The sequence below is a fragment of the Haliotis rubra genome, unplaced genomic scaffold, assembly GCF_003918875.1.
Source record: "Haliotis rubra isolate DU_JTF1 unplaced genomic scaffold, ASM391887v1 Scf116, whole genome shotgun sequence".
Taxonomy (NCBI): domain Eukaryota; kingdom Metazoa; phylum Mollusca; class Gastropoda; order Lepetellida; family Haliotidae; genus Haliotis; species Haliotis rubra.
The window spans coordinates 774,779-789,107 of NW_025765070.1; the positions used below are offsets into that span (position 1 = coordinate 774,779).

The 14,329-nt window shown below is 38.8% G+C and overlaps 1 protein-coding gene across 1 annotated transcript in view; it reads right to left on the minus strand.

Annotated features, from left to right (window-relative positions):
• Positions 1–6,219: 6,219 nt before the first annotated feature.
• LOC124255964 (protein Smaug homolog 1-like) overlaps positions 6,220–14,329 on the minus strand; it is a 40,450-nt gene continuing 32,340 nt past the window's right edge. The window contains exons 11-13 of the mRNA XM_046689915.1: positions 13,965–14,054; positions 9,949–9,978; positions 6,220–8,192 (exon numbers count right to left, since the gene is read on the minus strand). Coding sequence (XP_046545871.1) covers positions 9,974–9,978; positions 13,965–14,054 — 95 coding nt within the window. The 3' untranslated portion in view covers positions 6,220–8,192; positions 9,949–9,973. The remainder of the gene's footprint in view (positions 8,193–9,948; positions 9,979–13,964; positions 14,055–14,329) is intronic.

Consider the following 14,329-nt stretch of genomic DNA (forward strand, 5'->3'; position numbering starts at 1 on the left):
TAGCGCCAAACTCCACACTAGGTATGCTCATAGCGCTAACAATCATGGCACAGCACATTATTACCCCGGATAACCCAAGCTGCCTGTTAGGCGCTAGAAGGTTATAGTCATATGACTTTTTCCACCGGGTACCCATTTACCTGCTGGGTGAACAGAGACAATTTTGAACAAACTCCCTTGCCTAAGGTGAGACCACTTGTGTCACTTCTGCTTCGTTGTGGGGCAGGACTTAAGTCCTAGAAACTCTCAGGAGTCAAGCTGCCAAACACGGTCACCCATCAAAGGACTCTCCGAGCTCGACGCTGCTTAACTTCACCGATTTGTGACCTGAGCTTTGAGCACAGGACCACGCGCCACCACAATAGTAACAGTGTAATGGATACTGACACTGCCTATAGAAATACCTTACTTGCTGTGGATTCACACGGTCAGTTGTGACAACATGAGACAAACAGTGTAATGGATATTAATAGGGGCTGTAGAAATACAGCACCCGATCGCCTCGTGTCAACATTTCAACTAACTTTGCAACCGTTGAAATATAAGCTGAAATGGCGCAAGTGTTGTGTCTACTAACAGCTAAATGTTGATCACGACTTCTCAGGCACCTCTATCAGCAGTTAATGCGATAGAAGGTGGGCATTTTCGGCAGTGACGTAATGTCATGACTTTCTCACGCGATCACTTCTCCCAGTAACAGTTGTTGATATTGGCGGTTGACTTCGCACCAGCTATCAAACGGGCAAATAGAATTTCCTCGTTTTAACATCCCACTGACATCTAAAAGTGTAGAAACACTAATAGTACTTACATTTCATTAAGATTTTATTAGGCATTTAAATAACTTTGTGGAAGGATACTTTGAACCAAAATTTCTCACTAGATTTAATATTTCTAGCACCCGGCGCATCCTTTGCTGATGAAATAGCGAAATCTTGTTATTAAAACAGAAATAGTTGCTTTTAATTCTGTTGGTCTTATTTCAAGAAATCACAACCAAAATCATTTGGACTATATTGCTATGGTAATGAACATTCAGCTGGAACTGGTATGAATATTGTAAGTCAAATTTACACCAGTTGAACCACCAAAGTGAATACAGTGAATGACGTTGTCTATCCAACTAGTTCGATGTTTGTGCTGGTGGAGTTGAATTTCCAAGATTCATCACAAGCTCGGTAACAATTAAAATCTGTTAACAAGGTCCATGGAAATTTTTCCTACATGTTCTTGAAGTTCACTGGAAACATTTGTTCTGTTGTTTGACAGACAGACATACGTTTTGATTAATATTATGTGAATCACAGTGTGAATCTTGCATCTTTTTTAGCTAAGGTTACCAATTGTCTGTGTTTTTTTGTTTTGTTTTTTTATAGTTTGACCAGGTTGTTCTGCCTTGACATTCCTTTTCCCCCGAGACACCAAATGATATTCTTAAATCCAGATACAAGTATGTAAGATTTCTATAAACTAATCTAAACTTACAGGACGCTCAGTACTTCCAGTTCAAAAACTTGCAGATAGAAGCAAAACATTGTCAAAACTGGCGGTGATGTCATTTATTCAGTTAAAACAAATAAATAATTTGCAATTGAACCCAAAACCAGTGTGCTTATTCTGTTGAAGTTCTATTAAAGTCAGCATCTGTTTCCGAAGCCACAAGTATCATTATCCAAACCATACCACACAATACTTTGTATCTAATCCTCGACCACAAGAATTCGAAGTTAATCACTGAAGTATTTCTCATTACTTACAGTGATATGATCCATATTAACGGTAGCCATTAATATTTTCACAACCACGTGACAGATAAAAATGGCTAGATTGAAATAAAGCCAAGGAGCCCTCATCGCTGCTCAGTAGCTATGTTTATTATTATTATCATTATTGTGGTTGAGAACACTACTGATGTCAGCCCTCTAATTTGCCCCAACAAAGGCCTACTTAAGGTCCAAGCAGGTCAGGTGCTGAGAATTCAGGATGCATGTCATGAGAACTTTGTATCCTTGAAACACACACACATATGTTTCAGTTCAAACTAACTTTAACTCCACACACATGGGGTACACCAGCTGGCTGTCCCGACAGTTTGCTCTGTAACTGTACTATACATCCACAACCCATGTATAATCATGACTGGTAAGCCTCCCATGGTTAATAATACATATATTAGCAATGACTCATGCTGTTCTGAGAGATCATTAGCACAGGAAACAAACGACAATCAGTGTTCAAAAACAAACTTGGAAAAGAGAGATTAAAATATTTATTTCTCCAAATATCCCTCAAACATCATTGCATGTTAAGTGACAACCAAGAACTTGTCCACTGAAAAGGGTGAACACAATACAAACATTTTTACAATGAGAACCAAATGGTGCCTAGTGAACCCTGACTTCCTTCTTCACTGATGTAACAACCAGTGCTAGCTCCAGAACAAATAACCATTTCCCACACACAATTGGCATTAACTCTGTTGTTCTCCATTGTGGTACAATCACATCAAGAATGGCTTACAAAAATATATATATGTTTGTATATATGTATATATAGATATATATATTTATAATGTATATGGCTACCTTTTATCTGATGGTACAAAGCAAGATGCTTGTTACAGAGCCTAGGAGGAAGGGTAGTCAGCTCATTTGTTCAACATCAAAATTATATATGGAAGATCAACATTTTAAAAGTTAACTTTTTTAAAACTCTTTAACAAATTAAATTAACAATTTCAAACTGTAATAACAGCATTTTTTGAGAACACGTAATTCCTTCTATTGAAGACAACAAAAATACCAGAAGCAGGTCTCACATGACAAATTCTATAAAACTTTTAACGTATTTGAATACAACAATGTACCTGATGGTGACTACACCACAGTATAGATACTGACCATAGTGATGTAGAATGGCACTGCAGGACACTGTGTTATTTATATATGTTCATGCATACATGTCATGGCAGAGAATCAGCTGACATATTTAGTGTTCCCTTTAGAAACAAATAAACATTAACAGCTCAATCATCAAACATACAGACCCATTCTTGTGTAATAGTCATTCTCAGAACCATGTGATCAGCTCATTCCTAACTGAAAACAGAAACAAGCAATTCACCAAGGATCACACAATATTGGAATGAACTTTAACCAACAAATTTATATTTCATGATACATGACAGAGGAAGTTCCTATATCATTCTTCCCTGTATGAGTTTGACAATTTTACACAATTATTACAAGACGATTGCTGGTGCTTGTGAGGCTTCAAGTTAACATCCACTGTTAAATAGACAGTTCAAACTGCAAGTGAGCTCTTAACGTATTTCAGTTTTACAATTTATTTGGGATCTTTTAAATTATTCATATTCAGAACATACTGTTAGCGTTTCAATAGTCATGTGCAGAGATTGTATTATGGAAGACTTCTCCCTGTAGACTGTGATGGTTCTGTTACAACCTCAGGCGGAGTCGGTATCTTGGAAATGCTATACATGTGAGTGAGTGAGTTTAGTTTACGCCGCTTTTAGCAATATTCCAGCAATATCACGGCAAGGGACACCAGAAATGGGTTTCACACATTGTACCCATGTGGGGAATCGAACTCTGGTCTTTGGCATGACGAGCGAACGCTTTAACCACTAGGCTACCCCACCGCCTCACTATACATGTGAACCCACTGTGACAAATATTTTCTTCCTTTTCTTCAATATACGTCCTTCCATCTGTAACATACACCAATTGCTCCCCTAAACACACATCAATAAAGTTGGCTTTAGTACACACCAGGTTGCTTTCAAAGCTAATGATGAGCTTTATCAGTTTAGTGTTTCCAGACCAGGGGCCTCTCTTAAACTGAAAATACTGTAAGTGTCTCAACAGTACACGTAACTGACGATAACTACAAAGATTTCAAACTTTTTCTTGTTGTCTTCCTGTGTCATTTTATTCATGAATACAAAGAACTTACTGTAAGAAAAGAGTGGTGTGCAGTACAACAGGAATATGCATTAAGTGTGGTACTGGTTGTAGAACAAAAGCAAATGACCAAATGCTTGCTTAGCTAGCATTTTGCAGTTTTTACTTTAACTGCTTTCTCTCAAACCATAGGAGGATCTACAGTTGAATACACACATAGTAATCAGAGACACAGAATAACCTGCAATTATGCTCAGCATGCACACTGTGTGGTGTGATTTTCTCAAAAACATCTCAGGTCATTGAAAGTGACAAGATTTATGCTAGAAGGGATGAACTAGATTACGTAACGCATCAGTTTCCAATAGGACTGTCACAGTTCCCCTGTGAGTTGTAAAGCTACCTAAGCTAGCCTAAATAACATATAGTCTGCACAAAATACAGGTATTTTAAGATGTGCACACTTGCAGATTGAACACTTCATTATTCTACACAACAGAAAAGCATGTATAAAGGTTCTAGCATATTATCATTTACTGTTATTAAGACCTGGTTAAAACCCACAAAACAAATTTATTTTAAGATGTAGGAAAGGCATTGTAGACATAATTATGAAGTGTTCAGCAGTAGCACATCACTGGGATCACGTCCACAGCATCACATCATCACTGGGATCACGTCCACAGCATCACGTCACTACTGGGATCACGTCTACAGCATCATGTCACTACTGGGGTCACGTCCACAGCATCACATCATCACTGGGATCACGTCCACAGCATCACGTCACTACTGGGATCACGTCTACAGCATCATGTCACTACTGGGATCACGTCCACAGCATCACGTCACTACTGGGATCACGTCCACAGCATCACGTCACTACTGGGATCACGTCCACAGCATCACATCATCACTGGGATCACGTCCACAGCATCACGTCACTACTGGGATCACGTCCACAGCATCACATCATCACTGGGATCACGTCCACAGCATCACATCATCACTGGGATCACGTCCACAGCATCACGTCACTACTGGGATCACGTCCACAGCATCACGTCACTACTGGGATCACGTCCACAGCATCACGTCACTACTGGGATGTTGACAGTAGCACACCAATACTGGGATTACGTCACTACTGGGATCACGTCCACAGCATCACGTCACTACTGGGATCACGTCCACAGCATCACGTCACTACTGGGATCACGTCCACAGCATCACGTCACTACTGGGATCACGTCCACAGCATGATGTCACTACTGGGATCACGTCCACAGCATCACGTCACTACTGGGATCACGTCCACAGCATCACGTCACTACTGGGATCACGTCCACAGCATCACATCATTACTGGGATCACGTCCACAGCATCACATCATTACTGGGATGTTGATAGTAACACATCAACACTGGGATCATATCAACGACATCCCATCACTAATGGGATCATGTCATTACTGGGATCACGTCCACATCACGTCAATACTGGGATCATGTTCACAGTAGCACATCATTACTGGGATGTCAACAGTAGCCCATCATTACTGGGATGTCAACAGTAGCCCATCATTACTGGGATGTCAACAGTAGCCCATCATTACTGGGATGTCAACAGTAGCACATCATTACTGGGATGTCAACAGTAGCACATCATTACTGGGATGTCAACAGTAGCACATCATTACTGGGATTATGCCCACAGTAGTACTAACATTTTGTGAACCAGCACAATATTAACACAGGACAAACTCCACCAACAGGCAGGAATCAACAAAATCACATTGTCATCTTGGTTAGATTGAGGAAATCACTCATGGTTTCCTTGAAACAGTTAACATTTGCTACCTGACAAGGGTTATGTACACAAACTATGCATGATAATGGTTGGCGTGGGATCATATAACCCTCTTCTACCAATCAGAGCACACACACACACAGATGATGCCATTTGACATAACATGAAGGAAAAGTGTTTCCATAAAGACATTACATGTAGTATTAAACCTATTGGCCAGCCTCTATGACCATTTCATTCAAAGGCTTTAAGACTGATGAAGTATGTCATAACTGTTTTATCTGATACAGGTTCAAAATTAATTAATTTGAATTACAGCTTATACCATAAGACAAAAGATATGTCCAAATCATCTGGTAACCAAGTGTTGTAGTATATAGTACACACTTATAAGTCCTCAATAGAAAGGTGATTTATTACAAACCTATGGCTAATGGCCAGTAAATCTACCTTATAAGAGGTAAGGCATTCCAACCTTTCCTCTTTCTAAGAAACCAAACAAGTTACTGATTTATGGGCACTTCTTTGTTTTTGCATTTGATCTTTTGTCAACATTTCATTTGTTTTGGTTTCACCTGCATAATGGCCCCCAATTCTGTTTAGAAATATTAGAAAGGTCTGGCCTAGGTACAAAAATGGAGAAACAAAAAATGACATGTTGGTTTCAGCAGTGATATTGAGCTCATTCGTAGCAGCCATAGTGCTAGGCTAGATACAAACAAGGCTGAGAAAGTGCATTGTAATAATGGCTGAGATCTACATAATTAGACACATAAAATCTACATCAGTATCACTGGCGATAGTGTGCTCTGTGTAACATCATTTCATTCAACTACTCATTTTCAATAGAGTTGGAAAAACTAATACAAGGAACAACTACACATGTTGTTATAATGATGCTTAACAGATTTTCCAAAGGATGAATAGTTTTTTTCTTGTAGAGAGTTTGTGAGTAGTGGCTGGTGCTATGACACTGGGCCTGCAGTCCATATCCACACCAGCACACAGCTACATGTACATACACAAACCAACAACACACCCTCACAGATCAGATGCTTTCATAATAATCTCGCTACTTTATACATCAACTTTAATGAAATGACATAACAGTTGGAATAAATTAATGTGCATCATTAAAACCAAAAAACATTTGTCAACACAAGGCTTCCATAGCTTATAAGTTCTCCTAAGCAATAATGTTATATAGTGATTATTAAGTAAATGAGAGGTCTGCGACTACACCCAAGTTGACATCTTTATAACGCTCCTCTGTGAAATCAGATCTTAGTATGCAGATACTCTGGAATGCAAATGGTGTCTCTAGACAATCTAGTTGGAGGCCCTAGGCCCTGTTCAGCTTGCCTTCTGCACTATAGCAATATACAAACATATAGAGCCAGTGATCTGCAGCCCAAGAAGCCACATTAGCCATGCCATCCTACTGCCAGCCCACTGATCATAATGTGACAGCATGCACACAACCAAATTGTACCTGTTTGATTATCATTTGAGTAACAAGCACAGAGAAAGCTCCAACGTGGAAAACTTGGATGTTGATGAAGTTGTTTTGGCAGTTTTCCTCTCTGGACATGTTGCACATCCACACTAGTTTGGAAGGACTGTATGGAACCAGTAGCTTAACTTAAATAGCTATCTACAACATATATCACATATATTTCCATTCACAAATGCATTCATTTGAATTTGTCAATTAGATTCCCAACATAAATGTTTCCTATAAGGAAGATAAGGATGGGATCCTCAGCAATATTTCAGCACCGCTCTAGCCATTGACAATAACAAAATAGGAAAATATCCATTGAAACATTTACTATGGCTCCACACGTGTTATGTGCTACAAACATGAAAATATATTTTGGGCCAAGAATACAACACACAATCTGTCACAGCTCCAGAAGGCACAATATGGCAGGTCACATGACAGCCCTCAACACCAAGGCTTACGAAAGACGAAATGAGTAGCACTACAGTGTGGGCCAGCTGTGCGGAGGAGTCAAGATGCAGGCTGTCATGCACTGGCAGGAGGTTCTGTCGGCAGTGAAAGCTACCTAGCACACACTTCCCATACAGCACGCTATACACAAACACATTCAGGCAGCAGTTTATCTGGGGCTAGCAATCACACATCTGCCTGTGAACACTGTGAAATCTTCAGATCTTGTCTTGATGGTGACTACATGTCACTGTCTTTAAGACTATACGGTGCTTACTGCATGTATCCAAGGGCTTGTGGTGATCTCTCTACACATTGGATTAGCTGCTCCTACAGTCTCCATGCCCTTGAGTTGGCATCTACGTAGGAAGTGTTTATATTTTAACACAGGACATTCCGGGGCAGCGTGACAGTAATGTCAGCAGTAGACCTCAGCTGGTATCTGCCTCAGCAGCAGACCATGTTCCACAAGTCACGGGCCTGCCATCATGTAAAACTGTGTTCAGCTGTGGAAACATAAAGACAAAACACTTCTTTACATAAAAAATTTCAATAACAGTTTGCTTGGGGGAAATGGGAGCAGTAGTGTTTTTTCAGATCATTGGTGTGTTGAACAAATATCTTCCCTATCCCCCAGCCCCGACAGTGTTGGACTCCTGGTTTTCATGCTGGTTGTAGCTTTTTAATACTGTGACATCAACTTTTGCTATTGCGATCAGAATGGAAAAAGAAATGAACTGTGTGAATGAAGACAAAGTCAAAGTGCAAACATATTGTTTTAAAAAAAATGTAATGGTTTTGCAATATGATCAAAATTGAATAGATTTAAGTCCAACTTGATTCCACAATGATGCTAAAACACTAATCCTCCAAGAAATATTCTACAACACTGTAACTCACATGGATATTTTGCACTGCCTTTTAACACGTTGACTGCCACCAGAGTATAGTCGTAGTATCAATGTCTGGCCGAATGTGCCACTACGAGTTATCTCGTAGCTGCATCAATGATATTTTGAAACAGGTTTCACATGTTTGCAAAACAGGCACAAGGAGCAATCGTCTTCTAGCGTTCTTTGTTACTTGTTTGTTTCTTGTGCCTATTTTGCCAACATGTGAAACTTGTTTCAAAATATCATTGATGTAGCTACGAAATAACTCGTAGTGGCAAATTCAGCCAGACACTGATACTACGAGTATACTCGTGATAGGCAGTCAACGTGTTAATGAATACTCCAACATTTGCAACATATACAATCTCTAGCCTACTTGATGAGAAACCAAATGTTAAGGTCAACTCTTAATAAACTCTGAATAAGGAATTCAAAACAGACAGTACCATGCTTAACCTAACTTAATGTGAAAAATAACAAAGAATAATATAGTATGGGTACGGGTACGGGTATGTGCAAGTCCCGTAGATGCTGGTGAAAGATCTTGGGTACATAAAACAGATTTGACAAGCACAAAACATTTGGACTCTTTAAATAGTTGATGATTATGCACCTGAAGAAATCACTTGTCTAAAGAGCAAATCCTCTGATCGTTACAGCAAATCCTACAAGTGTGATCTGTCCAACTAGATAACAGTATTCCTACCTAATCTGTCCGTCTGTTCACAAGAGCTATCAAAACAATACCAAGGACTGAGATTCAGAACTTTGTACTTGTATGTCAGGTCCTTCTTTTGTAGAAGTACGAGTAGTGGATTTAATCAGGAAAAGTACATCCCGCTGACTGAAGTCAGTCAAAGTTATTGCCATGAAAACAGACAAAATATAATTCACTATAACCCACAATATCAAAAGGTACCAGTTGACAAACTGATTTGTGTGTGTAAATTGTTTCATGAATGAAACCACACAAACACACCAACACGAAAAGGCAAGCTAAAGTTTGTTGCAGTAGAAATTCTAAAAATCCTTAATAGCAAAAGCCACCAGCTGACAACCTGAACTATGTGGCAGAGTTTCATAAAATAATACCTATAAGCTTTGGAGAAGCTATATCAAATTACACATTTCACTTAACCACAACCTTCCTCAGTTCTTCATAAGCATCGGGAAAAAAAACAGACCAAGAAACAACTAAATGTTGCTTCCAATTAACAGCACTATACTACATATGGTCTGAATATATAAACAAAACAGTCAGGCCAAAAACAGGTGGCACGGGGTATGGACGCCATTTATCACTTCCTCATGTGTGAGACATTTTGTAAATGTTGTAAGATTTTCACTGATAACATTTCCACAAACTTACCAGGACACTGCTGGCAGACAGACCATTAACCTGTAATACAAACACAACATTTAGTTACTAATAACTTAATACAAGCATTGTTCATCCGCCATCAATTATAACAGGAAGAGTAGCATCTCTACCTGTAGAGCAGGTTCCTTTACAATCACAACAGGACCACTACCTTCCACACCTGTACTACAGGACCACTACCTTCCATACCTGTACTACAGGACCACTACCTTCCATACCGGTACAACAAGACCACTACCTTCCACACCTGTACTACAGGACCACTACCTTCCATACCTGTACAACAAGAACACTACCTTCCATACCTGTACTACAGGACTAACACCTTCCACACCTGTACTACAGGACCACTACCTTCCATACCTGTACTACAGGACCACTACCATCCATATCTGTACAACAAGACCACTACCTTCCACACCTGTACTACAGGACCACTACCTTCCATACCGGTACAACAAGACCACTACCTTCCACACCTGTACTACAGGACCACTACCTTCCATACCTGTACAACAAGAACACTACCTTCCATACCTGTACTACAGGACTAACACCTTCCACACCTGTACTACAGGACCACTACCTTCCATACCTGTACTACAGGACCACTACCATCCATATCTGTACAACAAGACCACTACCTTCCACACCTGTACTACAGGACCACTACCATCCATATCTGTACAACAAGACCACTACTTTCCATACCTGTACTACAGGGCCACTACCATCCATATCTGTACAACAAGACCACTACCTTCCACACCTGTACTACAGGACCACTACCATCCATATCTGTACAACAAGACCACTACCTTCCACACCTGTACTACAGGACCACTACCATCCATACCTGTACAACAAGACCACTACCTTCCATACCTGTACAACAGGACCACTACCTTCCATACCTGTACAACAAGACCACTACCTTCCATACCTGTACAGCAGATAATTTTACCATCACAACAGGAAAACTACCTTCCACACCTGGGCCTAGATTTTCAGAGCTCTCTTCGCGCTAAGATATTCGCAAGTTAATGCTAATGTATGGCACTTACGACTATCTTAGCGCTAAGAGAGCTTTGAAAATCTAGGCCCTATACACCAGGAACATCACGTTCCATACCTGTACAAGTTCAATGCTACCTTCCATACCTGTAAAACAGGAACACTATTTTCAATACCTGCACACTAGATTCTTTCCATACCTGTACAACAGAAACACTGCCTTCTATACCTGAATAGTATTCAGAACAGGGTTACTATCTTGCATACATGTACAAGCATACTAGATTCTCTTATTACAATAGTAAAATGCAACAGAAACTGGCAATGAATGATGAGCATCTTGACCTTTGGTAGACATGGAATGAAAATGTAATGCAGTACAAGTGGTAGAGATACATACAAGTATTAAGAGGTAAAATTACCTTCAACAGAAGGTTGCAAACACATGAAGATTTACCTTGATCTTAGACTTAAATCGTACACAAGATGCACTAAAACTCGGACCTTCCTTGACTTCTGGCATAATGCAACTTACATGTAATGTGAAAGGATTTGTAATGAAAGAAAATCGCCATTGCATTGAGCGTGTTTCACAAAAAAAGAAAACAATGGCACTTTCACCTTCGACTATTTTTACAAAACCTTTTCGAAAAAGGTCCCCATCCTAGAAAAGATATTTTCTTAGTTTAATGAGAAATACATCAATGCTTTTGAGAAAGTATAGCTTTTTCTATCTCGATTTTTGTTTCAAATTCCAAGCTGGAATGGTGTACCTTATTCCATTCTGGACACAAATAAAAAAATTAACATTTTTGGAAACTAACCATAATCTTCATGCAGTCTCCAGTGCGAACACATATTTAATTAGTTTAAACAAGCTACTTTCACCCTGGCATTAATTTTAAAAAGTTAAACAACCCTCTCTTACTACATTTCCCAAGATTAAACTCCCCTCATATTCATAACATTAAGTTCATCCTCAACAATACAGCAATAGTAAATGTTTGAGTCCTTTAGTTTTGCTCATGTTCCAGGAATGGTTCTGAATTTTTATGACTTATTAAAATACATGACTAATTATTACACACACACAGCTTGTGTGTTGAAACCATATAAACTACAGTAGTGTTACAGCATCCAGAGCTACAGATAACTTTTTGGGTCACTGAGTTATGTACTTGCTTGTGTTCATCGCAACTGGGTATCCTAATTTTCCTTCGAGTAACCAAATAAATTATACCCACCTCACTCAAACTCATTTCTGTATTTTGCCATTTTCCATTAATTATAAAAATATCATAAAGTTTACATGTTGGTTTATGTGTCTGTTATTTATATTTGACCTGTAATATGAGAAACGATAAGAAAGACTGCGAGTTGCCAAGTTCATGTGTTGAAATCGAACCCCCCCAATATAGCTCAGTTCTTTTATCTATATTGTGTGTACACCTGTAAGATCAATTTTATTTAGTTTTTACCAAAATTCAAACATACTTGTACGCAACAGACTAATAGGAATTGAGTTTTTACATAAATATTTGCATAATTTACAAATATATGCAGTTTATCTGTACCTCTGAGCATCACACATTAACTGGATAATTTTTATACTAGACAGTTACTGTTGACTCAAGTGTGAGTTGGGTGAGTGAGTTAAGATTTAAAGTCACATCGGCAGTATTTCAGCCATATCATGACTAAAGCAAGTTATAAATATATCAACAATTTAAGTGAAATTATAAAATTCTGCCAACGAAGGACAGTAAAATAACTAATAATCACAGATATATATGTAAAACTAGTAATTGAATCTAAAACATTTTAACTATAGGGGACAACACAATATAAAAATGGGCTATAGATCGCCACCAACTGAAGGTAGATCACCATGCTAGGAGCCATGGGGACTTACATTACTTTTGCTACCTGCATGGATCCTAGCTGGATTTACACCATCCCTTCAGCCGCTGGCGATTGTAGGAAAATTTAGCCAACAGTTAAAATAACAAAAATACTACGTTTAAAATGTGATAATTTATATTTTACTTTGAAAATTTTGGGACTTATGTACCCTCTCAGGAGGACAATAATTTTACGCTACGTCAACCCCCTTTGAGGGTACAGCCACTTGACTCAAGTGAACAGTTTATGTTTTAGCATGATCTATTGATACTTACATCATAAAAATCTGAGCTGTCTTTTAGCTTAAATCCACAAAAGTAATACAATTTTTTCCAAAATGATTGGTGAATTACAATGTTTTATTTTACTGTAACTTTCTATTTTTGGTGTTCATTCTAATCCTCCTCACTCAAAACTACTGAGGATTTCTGCCACATGGATTTCTGGTGACAATGACAAAATATTGAGATAAGGTCCCTGATTGGCTTATGGTTTCCATATCTCTTTTCCAAACCAATCAATCATGACATTACAGACAAGAGAGGGCAGCTTTTGGGGCATGAAGCTGGCATGTTTTGGGACAAAACACAACTATGAGTCAGGTGTGAACTCCACATTATTCAAATTTAAATTGAATGTTAAAAATATCTAAGGGGCATGTGTAGGGTTTTGCTTTGGCATGCCAGTGTTTTTCATAGCATATCTTAGCATGAGAGATGGTCAAAAGCAAACACTGACTGTACTGCATCACACACAACTCCAGATTGACAAGGGATGTCACCATATGGGTTAATGCCCATGACAAGCCCACATCCCTCCATTTCACAATACAATGGAATCCCTATCCTTAAGTTTCAGAAACCTAACCCATAGGCTCCAATTGTAATGGGTCAAATGCAATAATGATTAAAATTAGTCTGAAACTGATATAAAGACACAAAGACTACTGACAAATATGCTGATGACACATCATTAAGGACAACCACACAAAGCTGCAACGTTTTACTCACATGTTTACATCATCATCTTTGGTAAAAAAATTTAGTATGACAAGTCACTAATGCTCTATTTGTTCTTCAGAAACTTACTTAAGCTTCCTAAAGCATGTTCTGTCATGCTAATACAGAGGGAATCCAGTCGGGCGTTGATCTCGGTGTCGGTGCTACCATCATCATTTACTGAAATACACAACAGTAAAGCTCAGGCGAATTCACAAACAACATATCTTAACAAGGTTATGCAGGAGGAATTCATGATTAATTCATGATTACCTATTGCCAAAACACTGCTTGGTGCCATCAGATCTCATTGCTGATAGTTGTTAGATACTGACAGGGATGACAGGGTTGGACGATGCTCAAACATTGACAGATTTTATTGGTCTAAATGAGATAATACACTCAGAAAGTGTGTCAGCTTTTCATGAAACCTCACAAGTTTCTCTGTTTTTAAT